The following is a 20,854-nucleotide window of genomic DNA, read 5'->3' as shown; positions in this document are numbered from 1 at the left end:
ACAGAGATCTGTCAGTGAGGATCCAGGCGGGCATCCAGACTTACAAAAGAGTGGGGTCCCCCATCCCTAGGAATGTCCACCGAATGGGCCCACCCATGTTGGGGGAACGAAACCATCAAGCAGATGGAAGGACCACCTCTACCACCCCTACCTGAGAATTACGTGACCTGCAGCCCAGGGACCCACTCACATTGCTCCAAGTTCTGTCCCTGTGCCCATCCCTCTACTGGGGGCTGGGGCCAGGCAGGGGAGTACCACATGCCCCCTCCCTACAGAGTCTTCGTTTTTTCATTCTTGTTCTCTGGCCAGTATAGGCTTGAAGACAGAATAATCAATTTTATTTATTTTTAAAATATTGAGAGAGAATGCTCACAAGTAGGAAGGATGGGGGAGGGGCAGAGAGAGAAGCGGACTCCCTGCTGAGCAGGGATTGGGACCGTCTCAGATTCCAGGATCACAGCCAAGAAGACGCTTCACCAACGGAGCCTCCCAGGCGCCCCCAGAGTAATTAGTTTTATAGAAGACTACTTCTGGCCCCTAACGGAGGTGTCAGACACTTACAGATTTTGAAGACCATGAATTTTAAGGTAAAAAAGGTTTTGCTCTAAGGGGTTCATCAGGTCAAAGAACACTCACCCTTCCGTGCTCCAGGCAGGCCTCCTACTACAGCGATAGCGGTGACATCTAGTGCTCGCTGAGGTTTACTGGGTGGGACAAGGTGCGCAGCCCAGTGGCGCTCTTGGTTATGGATCCCATGACTTTATTAAAGGGCTAAATAATGGGGTTAAAGTCTTAACAAAGCAGACAACAATATTAAAATGTGGGATTTCTTTTTATTGTTTTTGCTTTTCAGGAAAATTAGTATTTGCCACACGATCTTGCCTGAAGTTTTAAGTCAACTGTTAAGGGATTTTTCTATTGAATTTACAAAACATTTGCTTTGCTAGAACATTTCTCATCTTTTTGTTATTTGTTGCACAACATTCGAGGACAATACGGCTGTCTTAAGATCTCAGACCTGAGAAATCTATGGCAAGACTTCTGGGAAGTGCATTAGTCAAGGTATAATTTAACAATTTGTTTTTAAAGATCTTATTTATTTGACAGCGAGAGAGAGTGAGAGAGAGAGCACAAGCAGGGGGAGCGGGAGAGGGAGAAGCAGGCTTCCTGCAGAGTGGGGAGCTCGATACAGGGCTCGATCCCAGGATCCTGGGACTATGACCGGAGCCGAAGGCAGATGCCTAACGACTGAGCCACCCAGGCACCTCAGTCAAGGTATAACTGAAGTGTGAATGTATACACATCCCATAGCCCAAATCGGTAACACAGACAGTCCTGTTCCTGCGAATTTTTTCCCCCTACAATGTGGCCTGATGTTGCAGAAGTGGTTTTGACTGGGGGTGCCTCTGCCTTCCAGGAGTCACTTGGCATCAGGTGTCACAGGGACGGTCACAGGGGAGGGGTGTTAATGGCTTTGAGCGGGTAGAACCCAGGGATGCAGCTAGACATCCCACAGCACACAGGATGAATTCTCACAGGGAATGATCCAAGCCACCAGTCAGCAGCGTCAAGGTAAGAAATCCTCCCCCAGCTGACCCGATTTCCACCTGAGAAGCAGCCTGTGCACCCTCCACCGCAGCGCGCGCTTTACCGCCTGGCGAAGACTATCCCAAAGATTTAATGACAGAGATCGGGACATACAGGAGTTAATTTCTCTTGAACCTCCTCCACTAGGTCCATCTGCTCGTACGGGGTTAAGTTGGACGACTCTGATGTAGCTAAGCAAGTGGTTCCCCTGCACGTTCTTCTAGACTGTGGGAAGAATGTGATGATTCGTAAAGCGTTCAGCAAGAGCGAGGTGTTCTCTGCCCGCGGACGGGATCATCTCAACACTCAGAACGAAGAGCTTCACCTACTGTTACTGCGTTAGGCTGCGTGACCCGACGCTAAGGCGAACTTGCCCTCTGTGTGGACAGCGACCTCTCACAGTGTCTTCTATGAATAACAATGCACACATGGGGTGTGTGACAAAAATTAACAGGTGAGTTGTATTTTATTTATTTATTTTAAAGATTTCATTTATTTACTTGACAGGTAGAGATCACAAGCCGGCAGAGAGAGAGGAGGACGGAGGCTCCCCGCGGAGCAGAGAGCCTGATGTGGGGCTCGATCCCAGGACCCTGAGATCATGATCTGAGCCGAAGGCAGAGGCCCCAACCCACGGAGCCACCCAGGCGCCCCAGTGGGTTGTATTTTCAACAAATACTGGTTGTAAAGTATCAAGGTTTCAAGGGACGAGTTCTTAAGGGGAACCCAATTTCTAAAAAGTCACGTTAAGTTTCCTAAATGGAGAAAGTTTTCACTATGCCGCTAAGCATTCATTTCACGCTCACATTCTGTGTATTTTGTTATGATCAACAAACTGATCCAAGTGGTTCAAGTTTTCCCACCACTTGAAGAGGAAAGTGTCGGCAATAATCTGAAACCACGGGGTCAGCTTAATTTCACCACAGGCCGCCTTCTTCAGAAGTTCCTTCAGCTCCTCCTTGGTCACGTAACAGTAGCTCTTGATCTCATTGGGGTCGGGATTCAACCTCACGTTCTTCCGCACGAACAGGATGTAATCGATCTCATGCTCGCCCCAGAGGCCGTCGGACTGAGCCTTGTAGTGGATTCGCGTCAGGTAGCTCATGTCCTCCGGAGGCACCTGGGAGGCAAACGGAACAGCAGCGGGGACGTCAGCCCAGGCGACCGACGACAAGCCGCAGGCGCACGGCAGTCGCGGCGGGACCGCGGAGCCTGAAGCCGTGGGTCCAGGGCACGTGCCACAGCTTTCTCGCTGCAGGACCGGACAGCCGAGCTGGCTTCACCGGCACGACCGGAACAGGAGGACGCGAGTCCTCGCATCCCGATGCGCGCTCCGAGGGGACGCCCCCTCCTGCTGCGGCCTCAGTGACACGAGCGCCGGTAAAGAGAGTGCGCGCGTCCGGCCGGGTGACCCATCTGTAGGCCGATCTCAAACGCGTCCCGCGCAGGAAACGACCATCTCGCAGAAACCGACTTTGTACACTGGGACACGGAGCGACCCGTTGCCACGCCGGCCACATCGTCACAGGAAACCAGAATTCAGGCCTTACCGGAGGAGCGCCCGCGGCCACACGGCGAGGCGGCCCGAGAGGTAAAGTGTGCCCGCGGCGTGCACGCGGGACTCGGGGTGCGCCGGTGCCGGCCGCTTACCTCCTCCATGGGGATCCCCAGCTCCGCCTCCAGGCGCCTCTGGGCGGCGCGCCGCACCCCGATGGCCTCGGCCTCGTCCAGCTCGCGCGGGGTGCTCAGCGGGTGGCTGCAGCAGGAGTTGGTGAAGCAGCCTGCGGGGGACGCGGCGACACGCGTCAGCTGCCCGTGCCGGCGCTGCGGCCACGCGAACAAACGTCACGGTCCACACGTAACAGGAAGGGGCGCCGGGGGCTCCGTGGACAAGCGTCCGCCTCTGGCTCGGGTCACGGTCTCAGGGGCCCGGGATCCAGCCCCGCATCGACCCCGCATCGGACGCCCTGCTTCCCCCGCCCTCCGCACCCCCTGCTTGTGCTCCCTCCGTCGCCGCCAAATCCGTAAAATCTGAAGACGCCGGCACTGCTGCGCCCGTCGCACGCCGACCCCGACGCGCTCCGGGCCTTCCCCCGCGGGGCCCGCACTCACCGGGAAAGGTGATCTTGGCGTCCGAGCGCTGCTGCAGCAGGAGCCGGTCGTCCGCGTCGAACAGGAACACGCTGAAGGCGCGGTGCAGCAGCCCTGCGGGGACAGCGCGCTGGCTCCGCCGCCGCAGCGCCCGCCCGCCCCGGCCCCGCCCGCCCCGCGCCCCGGCCCCGCGCCCCGGCCCCGCCCGGCCCCGCACCTCGGTCGATGTTGGCGTTCAGGTGGCAGTTGCGCTTGGTGTCGGCGCCCACGCGCCGGTCGTCCGCGTCCACGAGGATGCACATCTCCGACAGCAGCTGCGCCTGCCGCGCGTCCAGCTTGTCCACGTCCACCTCCGGCATGCCGGCCGCCCGGCCCGCGGCCCTGGCCCTGACACGACGCCGCGCGTGACCGCCGGTCCCCGAGACAGGCTGCCCCCGCCACCAGCGCCCGCCGGCTCGGTCCCCGCTCCCGGGCGCTCCGCCTGCGCGCCGCTCCGCGCCAGACCCTGTCCGACCCGGGCCACTTACCTCAGGCGGCCGCGCTCCGCGAGATCTACCCCCAGGCCCCGCCCCCAGGCCTGGGGTCCGCCCCTCCAAGCCGCGCGCCCAACCGTCTGCGCCCGCGCCACAGCGCGCCACATGCTCCCCAGCCAATCGCGCGCCGGCCGCGCTGACGTCACGGTCGCGCGAGGGCGTGCGCAGGGTCCCGACTCCGAGGTGCGGCGGCTCCCGGTGCTCTCCGAGCCGCGCTGTGCTGAGCGCGGGGCCCCGCGGAGCGCATTTAAGGAGGGAGCCCGCCGACAGAGGGGAGGCGCGCGGCTCGGACCATATCCGCCCTTCCGCGCGCCACAGACGCCGAGCAGCGCGCCCGCGCACTTCCGGGTCCTCGGACGCGCGAGCTCTGACACGTCGTGACGTGTGTGGGCGGGGCCGTCTGCGCAGTTAGCCGCCGGCGGCGGGGGTGGGGCGGGGGTCCGAGGTCGGCTTCCCTCCGCGCGGCGGGCGGGACGAGCAGCGCGGGGTCCGCGCCGAGTACCCTCGCCCCGGAGGCCGCGGACGCACGGCCGCGCCGCCCTCCCCGCACGCCACCCGCACTCGGAAGGCTGCGCGCGGTCGTGAATCCGGGGGAGCTCTGAGTCCCGCACGTGTTCTCCGGCCCCCGCCGTCCGTGCGCTCCGACAGGTTGACCCGACGCTGGGCACGCGCGGCGTCTCCCTTCAGGTCCCGCGGGGGCTGCGGGCCGTTTCCCGTGTCGCGCGTCCACGCGGGCCGCGCTCCGCCGTCCTGCGCCCGTGAGGAGCGGCTCCGCGGCGGGGCTCCCGGGACGCCCGGGTCTCAGGCCCGACCGACAGCGGAGCGCCCTGCTGCGTCCCGCCGTCCGCGTCCCGCCCCGCGACAGGTGGCGACTGCCCTGGGCTCGGGCCAGGATCCGGGGTCCAGGGATCCAGCCCGCATCCGGCGCCCTGCTCGGCGGCGTGGGGGGCGGCGCTGCTCCCCCTCCCCCCGCTGGTCCTCCCTCGCTCGCCGTCTCTCCGGCAAATAAAAATCTTATAAAAATTTTTGATAATGTGGGGCGCCTGGGTGGCTCAGTGGGTTAAAGCTTCTGCCTTCAGCCCAGGTCATGATCTCAGGGTCCTGGGATCGAGTCCCGTATGGGGCTCTCTGCTCGCCGCCCCCGCCCCCCGCCTGACTCTGCCTACTCGTGATCTCCCTCTGTTAAATGAAAACAAATAAATAATAAAAAATAAATGAAAGATAAATAGGCAAAAGACAAAGTGTATTTAAAATTTCGTAATGTTAGCTAATAAATTGTGTTTGTGGATTCACCGGGACACGGTAGGTCTAAGTGCAAGTGACACTAGTGGGCTCTGCAAACCATCACAGGAGGCTCGTGGGAGTTTCCGTTCCGCACGCTTCGCTTCTGTCCGCGGAGAAGCCGCTGTCGCCGGTCCGCTGGCCCCAGTCCATGAAGAAACTCTTGCCTCCCACACACATGCTGGAACATTGGCAAATAACTGTTTTACCAGTTACTTTCAGATGATCCAGCTGATTTTTGTTTGATAAGAACCAGCTCACTGCCAAGTCCTTCCAACGGGCAGGGTGACCTTCCCCCAGGGACTCAGCGGCCTCCGTGTGAGAACTTTGCTAAGTTCAAGCCCCAGGATCCTGCAAGTACTTTAACACATAAAAATGAGAAATTTCCTTCATCCCGGACTCCACCAAGAAACATGTTGGCCACCCCCCCCCCCAGGCTCTGGCCCACCAGTGGACGCCTGGTCTCACGGCCGAGGTCTCCCTGGGCAGCAGTAGCACTTCCCAGCAAGAGCGAGCCCCTCAACGTCCCGGCAACCCTGCTTGCCATGTTCCGTGGAGACCCCCAGCCGTAACCCCTCCCCACCGGGCGGTGCATGAACCGGGTGCCGTGCTTCCTGCCCCCGGGTGCTACCCGTGCTTTCAGAAAACCACCTTTTCCCACCCGAGAGCGCCTTCTTGGCTGTGGGCTTCAGACTTCATGTCTCCTACATCAAAACCGCGTCAGGGAACATCTCACACCGCTACAGGGACACTCACTGCTTGGGACCCAAACTTTGCCGATTTTCTCAGACCTGATGTTGCAATACCGAGTCACTCGGAAAATAGTTCACTGAATTAAACAAATCTTGCAAATGTTGACACATGTCATTCTTCAGTATCAATCACCTTTATTAATACCAGCACTGATGTCATCAAAAGGCCTGGGGCGTCTGGGTGGCTCAGCTAGTTAAGCGTCTGCCTTCAGCTCAGGTCAAGATCCCAGGGTCCCGGGGCTCCTCCCCGCTGTCTGCGGCCCCCCAGGCCTGTGTACGCACCCGCCACATCTCTTTCCCTCAAATAAATAAGTAAAAAACCTTAAAAAAAAAAAAATAAAGTCTTTCAAGCATTGGGAAGCCGTCAAGGCCTGGGTGGACAGGGAGGGCGCTGTGCAGTCTGGTCCGCCGGAGTCCCCTCTGCGTCCTGTGGCTCTCCGCTGGCTTAGGAGCCAGCCGGCCCCAGCCGGCCCCAGCTCCGAGCTGCTCTCTGCCCGTGGAGTCCCGGGCCCTGCTCCTGGACTCGGGGTGAGCGAGGATGCTCTTCTTTCTCCGGAACTCGCACGTCTGCTGAACTCCCTCCCCACGGAACTGAAACTGCGTGTGACTCTCCTGCGCATCTGTCCCCTGTCGCTGTCGCCGCCCGCCCGCCGGAACCCCGAAGGGGAGAGGCGGCTCGCGGTGCCCGCCGCGACTCCGGGAGTCTGGAGCCCCGCGTCTCCTCCGGACCGTCTCTGGCCGGCTGAGCCCCCCACGCGCGCGAACACTTCGGGGTCGCGTCCCCTCGATCCGCGGCTACCGGGTCCCCAGCTCCATCACGCTTGTTTCCCGCACGGCCGCGCCGCGACGGTCCTGGGAGCCGACGGCGGGCGGTGCCTTGCAGGCCGGAGCCCCGCGCGTCCGGAGCCGTCCCGCCGCTCGGCCCCCGCAGCTCGCGTCCCCGCCCGCAACCGTCGCGGCGCGGCCGTGGCTCTCGGAGGCCTCGGCCGGCCCGTCCCCCGCCAGCCCGCGCGGAGACCAGCCAGTCCCACGTTCCGCGGCGAGCAGCTGACTGGAGTCCTTCTGGCCAATGGCGAGCGCAGGCTCCGGGGCGGGTGAGTCACCGCCGCCGCCGCGCTCCAGTATTAATAGCTCTGCCCCCACCGGGAGCCGCGCGGCCGGCAGCCTCCGCCGCAGCCCGCAGCCCGCAGCCCGCAGCGTGCGGCCGCGGGGACTCGCAGGCCCGGACGCCCGCCAGCGGCGCCCCCGACCCGAGCCGATGGACGCTAACCTGGGGGGGTCGAGGACCCCCGCGCGAGCCCGCCGCAGTGAGTACCGGGGGCCGCGCCGGCGGGTCCGTGCGAGCGCCCGCGCCTCCCAGTCCATGGCTCGGCCCTTCCGGGCTCACCTTCCGGCAAGCGCCGGCCCCGTGGGCGAGGGCGGGCAGTCTCGGGCGCCCACGAGCGCCGCCGCACCCCCCAGCCCCGGGCCGCCCGCGCACTCGGACCCCGCCTCGCGATACGGGACTTCCGGCCGGGGCGCAGGGCGGGGGAGGGACTTCCGCCGTCGCGGCGGGGACGGAGGCTGCGAAAGGAACTTCCGGCGCGGGGCGGAGGTCGTGGCGGGACTTCCGGCGGCCTAGGCGCGAAGCGAGGCCGGAGCTTCCGGCGGCTCCGGAAGTGCGGGGCGTAGGGCTGCCGGGTCGCGCGGCCGCGTCAGGGCGGAGAGTCGGTGTCCTGCGTGTCCCGGTCCGTGCGGGCGCCGCGTGGTTGGGAACGGGCGGGCTGCGGCGCAGGGCCCGGTTGGCTTGAGGGGTCGGCGGGCACGGCGGCGGCAGGACAGGTGAGTGCCGGGCGGTCCTCTTCCTCCCCGGCCGGACCGCCCGAGGGCTGGGGGCCGCGGCTCCGAGCGGGGCTGGGGGCGTGCCCCGTCCCCCACCCCGCCCCGGCGTGCCGCGGTCCTGGTCCGGGGGCGGGGGGCGGTGCCTCGTGCGGAGCCCCAGGCTACGTGCTGGGCCGGGGCGGCCGTGCCGGCGGGTCCGCGGAAGCCGACGAGCGTCCCCGGGGGCGGCGGCAGGTCTCCTCGTCTCCGCGCGGGCGGGAGCCCCGTCGGGGCAGGACGGCGCCTCCACGGCGTGGCCTTACACGGGTGCTCGGAGCCGTGCGCCTCCCCCCGCACGCTCGGCTCCCGGGCTGGGTTCTCCTCCCGCGGGCCGGGCCGCACCGCACGGCGGCTGCGCGACCTCTGCGAGCGCGTGCGGACCCCGGGAAGGTCGCGCTGGGCAGTGGGCGCCCCGCGTCCCTGCGAAGCCCTCGGCACGGGACAGCTCGGGGGGCGGGGCGCTGCCTTCCTGTCCCGTCCCAGCCCGCGGCCGGCTGACGGCTGGCCTCGCGCTTGCACCCGGGGAGTGCGGGGTCCTCCTCCCGCCGCGCTGCCCGTCCCTTCGGGTGGACGCCGCCCGCAGCGCAGACCGCGGCGCGAGCCTGCCGGCGCCCTCTCCCCGGGGCCGCGGGGCCGCTGGCCTTGCTGTCGCCGCGCCCGGCCCTTGGCAGCGCCGCGCGGGGAGAGCGCGTCCGGGGGCTGTGCGGACTCCACGGCGCGGTCGTCGTGTGCGTCTGCTTAACGCTCCTGAGACCGAGGGGCTAAGTGTTCTTTTCTTGCTGAAAAGTGTTTCACGGCCCCACTGGGTGTGAGGTTGTGAGTCCTGTTTTCTATGTGGGGTCGCGTGCGGCCCAGGACTTGTGCGGGGACTTCGCTTTAAGCCTCCTTCTGTGAATGTGGGATCAGGGGTTGGGTTTTTGGAGGGAACTGTTTTTAATTCCATGAAAATAATGTTTTTAAAAAGCAGTAGGTGGTTTTTTTTTTTTTTCCATGAATCTGTTTAATGGGACCTGCCCTGTAATAGCGGGTTAGTATGCGTATTTTTAAGAAATGTAATTATCTTTTGGAATTTCGGGTATTTGATTTTGATTACATTTGGGTAAAATGGCACAGCTTTTAACATTGATTACAGTGGATTACTTTTAGAGTAAAGACTTTTTTCCACTTTACAGTTCTGTTCTGGTTTTTTTTCCTTCTCCCTGCCCCTTCAGGGTCCCCCTTTTCTTCTTCCCTTTACAGTTTTTTTTTTTTTTTTTAGATTTATTTTATTTATTTGACAGAGCGAGCACAAGTAGGAGGAGCAGTGGCAGTGAGAGAGGGAGCCTGATATGGGCTCGGTGCAGGACCCGGTGATGACATGAGCTGAAGACAGACACTTCAGCCACTGAGCCACCCAGGGACCCCTCCCCTCTGCAGTTCTGTGACCAGTGTACTGACGTGTTTGGCCTGTGCCACATTTTGGGACCTGTTGGAGCTCCAGCAGGGACGTTGGAGCAGTAGTGGCTGATGGTACTGATGCATGTGAACCTCACACCACACCTCTGTAGTAGTTGTTCTGGTCGTGTGTCGCTGCAGCACTAACGCTCTTCCCTCCGTGTCTGGCTTGGAGCCCCTGCCGAATCAGTTCAGTGTTCCTTTTACAGACACCCTCGATTTCCTTGCTCCTCTCTGTGATTTCAACCTGAAAACGCCCTGCACTTTTCAAACGTTTATATAGGATTTGTCCTAATACTGATCCCTGTGGCGGCGAAGACCATAGACACTTCAGTTCTCCGGCCAACCAAGGCCTTGTCCACCCTGGGCTGAGCGGTGTGGGAGGAAGTGGTGTTTGCAGGAGGGCGGACTACTGGAGGAGGGAGAAGATGTGAACGACGAGGACAAGAGTGAGATTTTAAAGAAGGTTCAGGAAGAAAATTCTGATGGAAAGATTCATGAATGAAAAGAAATTGGAAAGAGGCTAGGAAAACTGGAGGAAGCCCCCACTCTAGTTTTGGAAGAATGGTGAGTATCACTGAGGGCATGACTGGAGGAGGCAGAACTCGAATTAGCCGCGTCGTCTTCAAGTACTCAGAACACAGCGCATGGCACGGGCATTACGAGCCCATCACTGAAGTGGCGCATCACGGGGCTTAGGTCTTAAGGGGTAAAATTACCAAGGATGAAAAATCTCCGTTTAATGCTAGGTTTTGGAGAACTAAAACCTGTTCCAGATGTATTAACTGCGATTGTGTGACGTGTACATATGGTTGGAAATCAGTCAACTTGAAAAGATTACGAGTGTATGTACTGTGTGGTGAAATGACGAAAAGAAGCAAAGCTCAGAACAACAGTATATGGGGTTTGTGGGGAGGAGGGAGGTTGAAGACTCAGCGAAAGGCAGAGGGTGAGGATTTGCTAAAAGTATTATTCATTTAAATAATCCTGACGCCCCAACGTGGGGCTTGAACTCATGACCCTGAGATCAACAAGAGTCACACACTCTTCCAACATGAGCCAGCCAGGCACCACCAGAGGGTGGCAGTTTTTGAAATTAGTTGTACAGAAGGCTGCTTATTACTTTTTTGGGAAGGTTTTTTGTTTATTTATTGGACAGAGAGGCACAGTAAGAGAGGGAGCAGAAGCAGGGGGTGTGGGAGAGGGAGAGGGAGAAGCAGGCTTCCGGTTGAGCAGGGGGCTTGATGCAGGCTCTGTCCCAGGACCCTAGCTAGAACCATGACCTGAGCTGCAGGCGGACACTTAATGACTGAGTCACCTAGGCACCCCAAGACTACTTGTTTCTTAAGGTATAGTATCTGGAAAGCCAGTGGTACGATACTTAAGACAGAAAATCATTGATTCAAAACCTACAACTTTGAGGGGTGCCTATAATTTCTTTTGTTTTTTTTTTTTTTTAAAAGATTTTATCTATTTTATTTGACAGAGAGAGAGATCACAAGTAGGCAGAGAGGCAGGCAGAGACAGAGGGGGAAGCAGGCTCCCCGCTGAGCAGAGAGCCCGATGCGGGGCTCGATCCCAGGACCCTGAGATCATGACCTGAGCCGAAGGCAGCGGCTTAACCCACTGAGCCACCCAGGCGCCCCATAATTTCTGGCTCAGTTGGTGGAGTGTATGACTCTTGATCTTGGGGTTGTGAGTTTGAGCCCTGCGCGTGGTGCAGAGATTACTGAAAAAATGAAAAAACGAAACACTGAAAAACCTACAACTTTGAGGTAAAAGGAAACTGCAAGGTAACTGTGGTAGATTGTGTTGATGATTTGGCAATGGAGATGCTTTATGAGGTTATTAATTTAATCTCTGTAATCACTGAAAAAGAACTACTATGTCCACCTCCTTTTTATGAGGAATATAATTTTTGGGTAATGTTCCATTAAGTCATTTTGGTTTCTTGGCCAAGTTTTTATGTGGCACAATTAAATAGTTCTGAATGTTTCCATTAAAAAAAAATTACTGAAATACTCTTAAGTGGGATCATCTGAATTGTTTAACCAAGGTAGTTTTGTTATATTCAATTTGTCAAAGTTAGTATCAATGTAACCTTTGTTACATTGCATATAAAATTCTGTCAATTATAGATTCTGCCATTGTTTGGCTTATATCTTTATTTCAGTCATCTCTAATTTCTGTAGCTCTAAATTTTCAGACCGAAATGTCATTAAAAAATGTGTTCTTTAATTTTTCAGTCAGAAATAAATTTTCGGGGTGCCTGGGTGGCTCAGTCATTGGACATCTGCCTCCGGCTTGGGTTGTGATTCTAGGGTCCTGGGATGGGGCCCCACATTGGGCTCCCTGCTCAGCCGGGAGCCTGCTTCTCCCTCTCCCCCACCCCTGCTTGTGTTCCCTCTCTTGGCTGTGTCTCTCTCTGTCAAATAAATAAAAAACAATCTTTAAAAAAAAATAAATTTTCCACTGGGGTGCCGGGGTGGTTAGGCTCCATTGGTTAGGCATCTGCCCTCCGTAGGGTTCATGATCCCAGAGTCCGGGGATTGAGCCTCCAGCCCCGCATCTTTCCCTGCTTGTGCGCGTGCGCGCTCTCTCTCTGTCAGATGAAGAAACAAAATCTTCTTTTTTTTCTAAGATTTTATTTATTTATTTGACAGCACAAGTCGGCAGAGAGGCAGGCACAGAGAGAGGAGGAAGCAGGCTCCCCGCTGAGCAGAGAGCCCGATGCGGGGCTCGATCCCAGGACCCTGAGATCATGACCAGAGCCAAGGCAGACGCTTAACCCACTGAGCCACCCAGGCGCCTCAAGAAACAAAAATTTCTATTTGCTATGAAAATGAAACACGATTTAAGATTGACTTAGTTAACTGAGATGATTCTACTTTAAAAAAATAATTTTTCCATATGTCATTTGAGGGAGTTCTGTTACATGTTTTCTTTTATTGTGTGTTGTTTATTTCTACCTGTAATGGTCATATAAGCTTTTTTTCCGTCTTACTAAGAGTAATATTTGGTAGGTCATAGAATTTGGAGGAATGATGGTGTAGACCTCTCCCAGATTTATAAATTTAGCCCCGTTCTCTTTTCCTCTCTAGACCTATATGCCTCCTGCCTCTTTTGTATTTTTTTTTTTTTAAAGATTATTTATTTATTTATTTGATAGAGATCACAAGTAGGCAGAGAGGCAGGCAGAGAGAGAGAGGGAAGCAGGCTCCCTGCTGAGCAGAGAGCCCGAAGCGGGGCTCGATCCCAGGACCCTGGGATCCTGACCCGAGCCGAAGGCAGAGGCTTTAACCCACTGAGCCACCCAGGCGCCCCCTCTTTTGTATTTTAAATGTGCGGAGGCATTGCAAGCACATTACCTTCAGTGTTTAGTTCTTGCTTTCTTCTGCAAATCTGCTGCCTCAATATTTTAATACCTCAGTAATTAATTTGATCTCTTTTTCACCTATTTCTTATCCCAGAAGTGAGGGCTGTTCTTGACCCCTCTCTTCTGGGCCACCTGCCCTCCCCACCCCAAGTCCGTCCATGTACCCCTCTGATCTTAAGGATCATCATTGATTGCCTAGACTGCTCTAGGAACTTCCTAGCTGGCTTTCCCATTTGTAGTCATCTGATTTTTCCATGTGTTTTCTACACAGCAGCAAGAGTGATTTTTCATGTAAATCTAGTGTCATTCGGGACGCCTGGGTGGCTCAGTTGGTTAAGCAGCTGCCTTCGGCTCAGGTCATGATCCCAGCGTCCTGGGATCGAGTCCCACATCGGGCTCCTTGCTCAGCAGGGAGCCTGCTTCTCCCTCTGCCTCTGCCTGCCATTCTGTCTGCCTGTGCTCGCTCATCTAAACATAAAAGACAGGCTCTAAGCCTACCTCTCCCACTTGTACCATTCTCTCCATTGTTTGTTGTGCCTTAGCCACATTATCACTTTGTTCGTACCTCTGATAAAATAGTTCATTCCCAGCTTAGGGAATTTGCTCCTGCTGTTCCTGCTCTTGGAATACCCCCTCCTTCTCTCTCTTTCCACATGCTTAACTCTTACTAGTCCTTCAGTCTCAGTTCAAATGTCAGTTTCTTGGAAAAACCTTGCTAATTCTTTAGTTTGTGTCTTGCCTTCTCATGGTATTTGTATGTCTTTAAGACTAGTCACCATAGGGGCGCCTGGGTGGCTCAGTGGGTTAAAGCCTCTGTCTTCAGCTCAGGTCATGATCTCAGGGTCTTGGGATCGAGTCCCCACACAGGGCTCTCTGCTCAGCAGGGAGCCTGCTTCCCTCTCCCTCTCTCTCTGCCTGCCTCTCCGCCTACTTGTGATCCATGTCTGTCAGATAAATAAATAAAATCTTAAAAAAAAAAAAAAAAGACTAGTCACCATAATTTGTAATTTCTGTAGTAAATTCTGAGATTATATGCAAGGTCTGTCTCCCAACTCTAAATAAGCTGAAAGTAGGGAGCACGTCTGTTCAGTTCACTGCAGTATTCCTGGTGCCTCACGAGTTTCTGAACCGAAGAGCGCTGGTGCGGGCCTTAGAGAAGGAAACGAGTGCCGTCGCTGTCCCTGCTTTAACGGTGACAGCACTCAGCTGTAGGAAGGTGGTTAAGGGACTTGATCGAGGTTACACAGCTAGTTGGTGTTAGATGTGTTTGTCTGGTCATTCACTTACACCATCAAATATTTTGGGATGTATTTATGTCAGGCCACCTGGTTGGCCCTACGAGAACAATAGTGAGCTCAGATACTGTCCCAGGCGGGACATGGGTGGTGTGGGGGAAGCATTCATTCACTGAGTCAACCACAGATAAGACCTAGGTGTGCAGGTGCTGAGGGCCACACAGTGCCGTGACTCGCAGTGGTCAGAGGAAGCTCTTTAGAGGAGGTAACGCTTAAGCTGGGGCTCCACTCAGCAGCAGTGAGGAGTCCCCCACCCAGGGTCAGTGGAGGCTGAGCCGAGACCCCGACTTCCATCTCCCCCTTTACGGCCTACCTGGCAGAAACAAGAATTTGCTGGGACATGGTCATTGGAGACCTGCTGTAACGGAAGACTTAAATCAGATCCTGAGTCTAATAACATGAAACCCGTAATGTTGAGGCTTCAGTTGGAAATTATATGTCATGAAGAAGTGGGAAAATCTCCGTTTGAATGAGAAAAGACAACGGACAGCAGCACAGAGATGTCGCAGATGCTAGAATGACTCGGCAGGGATTTGCGGACAGCCAGAATGAGAGTGTGTGGTACTGAGCCGTTAGTAATGTTTGAGACAAATGAGAAAAAAAATGTCAGGGAGAAAACACAGGATATAAAGAAACACATGGAAATTTAGAGCTGAAGAGTGTAATCGAAACAAAAACCCAGTGGATGGTGGGACAGCAGAATGGAGAGGACAGAGGAAAAACTGAAGAAGCAGAGATTACCGAACCTGAACAGCGGAGAGAAAATAGGCTGGAGGAAAGGGAACGGAGTATCGGGGGCCTGTGGGACTTTGACAAAAACCTCTTGCTCTTGTTACAATCCCAGAAAGAGGAGAAAGACTGGGGCTGAAAACATACTTGAATAAACACTGGCTGAATATTTCCTAAATTTGGGCAGCTATAAGCTTAACAGAATCAAGAAGCTTTATGAAACTCCGACGAGAGAAACGCAAAGAAATCCATGCTAAGACACTTCGCAGTCAAACTTCTGAGAACTAAAGAAACAGCACTGAGAGAGAAGTGCCGCTTCTCCGGGACTGGACAGACGAGTTGACAGTGGATTTGCCATCAGCGACCATAGAGGCCACGAGGACGTGGCGTATTTTTCAAGTGCAGAAGGAAAAGACCTGCCAGCCCAGGGTTCTCTATTAAGTGAAAACATCCTTCACGTGATCTGTCGGCAGCCCCAGATCTGCCCAAAGAGAACAGCTGGAGGAAGTTCGCGCGACACCGCGGGAATGCGGGAAGCATTCTGAAAGTATGATCTGTAGGAGAAAGATAATCGCGGTGGGATTTCATCAAAATTGTAAAAGTTTTGCTTTGTGAAAAACCCTGTTAAGATAAAAGACTGGGGGAGAGGGGGGTGGGAGGTCAGGGTACCAGGTAGTGGGTATTGGGGAGGGCACAGATTGCATGGAGCACTGGGTGTGGTGCAAAAATAATGATACTGTTAGGCTGAAAATAAATAAAAAATAAATTAAAAAAAAAAAAGACTGGGGAAACTGACATGTAACTTGTGAAGGCTGTATGGAGAACTTTTGGTCTCAGCAGTAAAAACCCAGAGTCCTGTTAGAAGATCGAAGACGCGAGGAGGCGTTTTCCTGACGGTGCACGGGAAGATGTGCAGGGTCACCGGCCACCAGAGAAGTGCGCGCAAACACTGTGACAAGATGCTGCACGTCGGTCAGAACCGCTGGAACTGAACATAGGGAACGCTCCAGATGAGTCTGGAGAGCAGAATCCCGTTGCTGATGGGAACAGAAGACGTTACAGCTGTTTTGGAGAAGGGTTTGGCGATTGGTGTTTTTTGTTTGCCTGAAGTTATAGTATTTTAGGCACAGTGAACTAAATAAATCATTAAAAGTGATTTTACCTGTTTAACTTTTTTTTTTTTTTTTTTTAACGTGGCTGCTAGAAAATTTGCCGTGTTGTGTGTGGCTTGCATTATATTTCTCTTGGGACAGCATTGTTCTAGGATCTGTGATCTAGAATGTGTGATTAGAATTGGTTCTCGGGGGAGTAGACTGAGGCTGGGGAAAGTTGGTCAAGGGAGACTTGTTCTTTAAGCCTGTCTTTGCTATTTGATTTTTCAAAACTTGTTAATCAAATTTGATAAAAAGTTACCTGTTTGATGAAGGCTGGGGTGTTTATCTTAAAAAAGGTTAATTTGTCACTTTCTAAATTAAATAGTAAATACTGCCATAGTGAAGAAGTTTGGAATTGAAAGAAATTGTCGTCTGCTTTTCCTTCATTTCAGTTTGCCAGATCAGAAATTAAGTTTCTCCTGCTTCTGTTTAGCTTACTACAGGAGCGACCGGGAAATCACCTTCTAGAAGTAATGCCCACAGAAAGCGGGAGTTGCTCCACGGCTCGCCAAGCAAAACAGAAACGCAAATCTCACAGCCTTTCCATACGAAGGACCAACAGCTCGGAGCAGGACAGGACGGGTCTGCCGAGAGACATGCTCGAAGGACAGGTGAGCTCCTGTCGCCGGTGTTGGTGATGTTCCAGAAGTAGCCGAATACATGCAGGTCTCCGAAGTAGAGAAGAAGAGTGGGTTACTGAGACTAAACAAAACCAAACCAGCCCCTTCTTCCCTTAATAACCGATTAAAACAACTGTCACATATAATACCTACACAGAGATGCGGGACTAGCTAGTGTGACGAAGGAATTTTTACAGATTTTAATTAATTTACATTTAAATTTAAATAGCTACCTGTGGCTACTGGCTACCGAATTGGACAGTGCAGGTAAACAGTCTAAGATACGTTTTTTTATTAGATTTATTTACATTTCTAGTGGAAGTCCCACACTGTCCTTTGCTAGCATCTTCTGGAGTTAACTCCCGTTTGAGGTGAACGTGTCGTTTGCTTGGTCTTCTGAACGCCCCTCCTCCATTGTGATGTAGGACAAGTAGGTGGTCGCGTCTCGGGGTAACCCTTCCTCAGGGTCACTCAGAGGCCTGCAGGCTGAACGGCCCGGCCGCTGCGCTGCCCCGAGGGCCCCCGTCTTTGTGCTCAGCATTCTCTGGCCTTCTTGCCGAGAGGCGTCCCTGGATGGCGGGTGTGAGGTGCTCTGGCTGGTTCGGCCGCAGGGAGACCGCAGCATGGTCGGTGGGGTGGGGTGGGGTGGAGGGTCTGAGCGTCCACGTGGCCGGCTCCCAGTGGACTCGCTTTCCAGGCAAGCCCACGGTCATTTGCTGGGGAGCAGTGTGTCCTGCCACGCGCAGGTGGTGTGAACGAGCGGGGGTGGTCCCTGCCCCCGGCTCCGACTCGGGACTGCGGCGTTGAGGAAGGGGCTGCTCGGCGCAGGGACGCGAGGCCTGCCGGAGCCCGGGACGTGCAGATGGGATGGAGCGCACGTGGGCTTTAAAGCTCTGCTGAAACCCGGGCTTTTCTGTCCCGAGCTTTCTGAAGTGGTGCCCAGAGCTCAGCACTGCTGCGTCGGGGTCTGTGAACCGGGGCGGCCCTCGGAGCCCGGCCCGGAGCGCTTCCCTGTGGCTCCCTCCACCTTCCTGGGGGAGAAGGTCTCGTTTCACGGCACATTTTGCTTCCCTGATTGTCAAGTGAGGCTCTTGCTGACGTCCCAGTTTTGTCTCCAGTTCCTGTGACATCCTGCATTTACTGCTTCAGTAAATACTCTCTTTCAGTTACTGAGTAGTCAGGGTCTGGAAGCGTTGTGGGTGCAGGCCGGTAGGCATGGACGCAGTAGGAGGGGTTTGGCCTCCCTGAGGACGCACAAAGGCTTCTCCCTGAGTGCCCCGTGCAAGGGGGACTGGCTGGACCAGGATGCAGGAGGAACATGGCACAGAGAGGGAAGAGAATATGCGAAGGTCACGAAGCAAGGTAGATAGTGTGGTAGATGTTCATTGTTTATTTTCCTTTAACTTTTTTCCCCTAAGATTTTATTTATTTATTTGACAGAGATCACAAGTAGGCAGAGAGGCAGGCAGAGAGAGAGGAGGAAGCAGGCTCCCTGCTGAGCAGAGAGCCCGATGTGGGACTCAATCCCAGGACTCTGGGACCATGACCTGAGCTGAAGGAAGAGGCTTAACCCACTGAGCCACCCAGGTGCCCTTAGAATATAGCTTATTAAAATAAACTTATAGTATCATGTGGTGGAACTTAAGAGACTATGTGTGATAAAACCTCATTTATGGGAACTGTCTTCCTTCTCTATAGATCTGGAAGTTTTCGAATAAGGTAGGCTTATTCTCTCCCTTGTTAAAGGAAAAATGTTTTGAAGAAATGTTTTTTTTTGAATCCCATGTTGGGCTGGGTGACCATTTTTATCATTGGATTGTAGTTTTCGTCTGTAGTCTGGGTAGATGTGAAACTAAGTTGTTAAGCATTTTTTGTGTAAGAAATAAGAATTTAAGACATTCACTTTGAAAAAGAGTTTCTTACTCATTTTAAACAGAATCTTCCTTTTTTCAGGATTCTAAGCTGCCTTCCTCGGTTCGCAGTACACTTCTGGAACTATTTGGTCAAATAGAGAGAGAGTTTGAAAACCTTTATATTGAGAACTTAGAACGTGAGTATCTGCGGTCTTCATAAACTTCTGTAAGGTGTCCGCATAGACATTCGTCACTGTGTCTGTTTCCTCCTCTTCTGTGCCACTTGCAGTCCCTTAGGATAACCCAGATTTATGACCTTACAACTCCCTAGTCAGAAGTCAGAAGTCTGTGGCTATGTCACCAGGCTCAATCATGGTGTCGGAAGGACTGTGCCCCTCTGAAGGTGTGAGAGGGAAGTTGTCCTCTGCTTGTTTCATTGTGGCAGATTTCGGTCCTCGACAGTGTGAGGACAGAGGTCGCCATCTTCCTGTTGGCATTCCCAGTGTCTAGAGCCTGCCTCACTTTTCACCTTGAAGCCCTTCCACTCCTGCCTCCAAAGCCATCAGCAGCGGGCAGAGTCCTCCTAGTGCATCCCTGAGCCATTTCTAAAGACATGAGGGAAGGATGGGTCATCGGGTCATACTGGGTGACATCCTCATTGAAGATCCCTTACCCTCACACCTGCAAGGCCCCTTTTGCCATGGAGGCCACATGCTCACAGGTTACTTTTGGGACGGGTAGTTCTGCTGACTTGCCCATTAAAACTGGTTTTAGGAAAAATACATGCATCTTATAAACACTCCTACAGAGAGTTTATTGTAAATTGAGAAAATGTTGATCTGTGTTTCTCTTTAAAATAGACTGTATTTTGAGAACTTCCTAAAATGTATTATGAGTTTGACTTACTAAAGGTAAATCAAAGGAATTTTTAAATCAGCTTAGCTTTAGGGGCACCTGCATGGCTCAGTCGTTCAGCATCTGCCTTCAGCTCAGGTCATGATCCCGGGGTCCCCAGATTGAGCCCCGCATCGGGCTCTTTGCCCGGTGGGAAGCCTGCTTCTCCCTCCCACTCCCCCTGCTTGTGCTCCCTCTCTCGCCGTGTTTCTCCCTGTCAACTAAATAAGTAAAATCTTCAGAAAAGAATTAGCTTTAGTTTTTCCTTTTAAGTTTATTTTAGGAGGAATGCCTTCCATTGCTTAAAGAATCAGGCAGCATCGGGGCTCCTGGCTGGCTCGTATTTAATGGGGCGTCTGGCTCTTGATACTGGGGTCATGAGTTTGAGCCCCACATTGGGTGGAGATTGCTAAAACAAAACAAAAAAAAAAACCAAAAACCCAGTATGTAAAGATAACTACTATTACCCTTGCCTGTCGACCTGTTCTGTTCTGCAAAGGAAAACATTTTTCTGCATTTTTGCTTTTACTTCTTGTGATTATTTCTGTAAACTTAGTCTACTCTTACTCTTGGCTGGTCAGCTTTAGGCCACGTGCACTCATGCTTCCCTGGGAAACGTCAGGAAATAAGCCTGCCCCTTAACCACTGGTCTCTCCGTTACTTTACAGTGTCTGTTCTTTCCATCGGGTTTGTGTCGATGAAACCTGTGTTATGCGCATGGAACTGTTACCTGGACTTCATACTTGATACTGTGATTCCAGAAATTGACCAACAACATTTCTGTTAAAATTCTTTTCTCTATTAATATATAATGTGTTATTAAAATGTCTTTTACTCTAGAACTAAGTGGTGTTGAGTAAATAATGAAAAGAATGTAATCCTGTGTCATTTAAACTTTTCTAGTGGACCATTTGATGTTCTGATTTTGAATTCTCCTTATAAGTCCATCTTGGAAATTTACAGAGGGAGAAATTATTCGAAGTCTTTATAAAGTAAAACTTAGGTACTGTATACTGCTTCTGATCTTGGGGCTTTTCTTTTTTTTTAAGTATCAGTTGTAATGCCCCAAGTGCTGTTGAGTTTCTTCTGTGATCTAAGGCCTTATGTTTTATGAATTCATGCAGTTTGTTCAAGAAAAAGAATAGAATTACAGGGGTGCCTGGGTGGCTCAGTCCGTTAAGTATCTGACTTTTTATCTCAGCTCAGGGTCCTACATTCCAAGCCCTGTGTTGGTCTCCGTGGAGCCTACTGGAAAAAAAAAAACAAAACCCAAAAAACTATAGGGTGACCGGTGACTAATGCCGGAGGAACTTGGAGTGTGTACGGTCTCATGCTGACGGGTTTGGATGGCTTCCTGTGATCTGAGGACAGTCAGCGTTCGGTGGATTTGCTCCG

General features: G+C 53.8%; 3 protein-coding genes across 8 annotated transcripts in view; 1 reads left to right on the top strand and 2 right to left on the bottom strand.

Annotated features, from left to right (window-relative positions):
• Positions 1-2,377: 2,377 nt before the first annotated feature.
• LOC122892005 (isopentenyl-diphosphate Delta-isomerase 1-like) lies at positions 2,378-4,224 on the bottom strand. The gene is made up of 5 exons (XM_044228087.1): positions 4,206-4,224; positions 3,896-4,065; positions 3,700-3,792; positions 3,238-3,368; positions 2,378-2,707 (listed from the first exon to the last, which is right to left on the bottom strand). The coding sequence occupies exons 2-5, from the start codon at positions 4,035-4,037 to the stop codon at positions 2,390-2,392; spliced, it is 684 nt and encodes a 227-aa protein (XP_044084022.1). The 5' UTR covers positions 4,038-4,065; positions 4,206-4,224; the 3' UTR covers positions 2,378-2,389.
• Positions 4,225-7,323: 3,099 nt separating this feature from the next.
• Positions 7,324-20,854, top strand: part of WDR37 (WD repeat domain 37) — a 47,448-nt gene continuing 33,917 nt past the window's right edge. For 2 of the 6 annotated variants that reach the window (XM_044228563.1, XM_044228557.1), the window contains exons 1-3: positions 9,482-10,105; positions 16,526-16,703; positions 18,666-18,762. In XM_044228563.1, coding sequence (XP_044084498.1) covers positions 16,566-16,703; positions 18,666-18,762 — 235 coding nt within the window. In that variant the 5' untranslated portion in view covers positions 9,482-10,105; positions 16,526-16,565. Of the gene's footprint in view, positions 7,339-7,493; positions 7,552-7,897; positions 8,066-9,481; positions 10,106-16,525; positions 16,704-18,665; positions 18,763-20,854 lie in introns of those variants that run through there. The other 4 variants (XM_044228560.1, XM_044228562.1, XM_044228559.1 and 1 more) reach the window with 4 other exon arrangements.
• On the bottom strand, positions 7,862-10,225 carry LOC122891060 (translation initiation factor IF-2-like). The gene is made up of 2 exons (XM_044226432.1): positions 10,202-10,225; positions 7,862-8,803 (listed from the first exon to the last, which is right to left on the bottom strand). The coding sequence occupies exons 1-2, from the start codon at positions 10,223-10,225 to the stop codon at positions 7,862-7,864; spliced, it is 966 nt and encodes a 321-aa protein (XP_044082367.1).

The sequence above is a fragment of the Neovison vison genome, chromosome 12 (assembly GCF_020171115.1).
Source record: "Neovison vison isolate M4711 chromosome 12, ASM_NN_V1, whole genome shotgun sequence".
Lineage (NCBI taxonomy): Eukaryota > Metazoa > Chordata > Mammalia > Carnivora > Mustelidae > Neogale > Neogale vison.
This window is presented reverse-complemented; position numbering and strand designations above follow the sequence as displayed.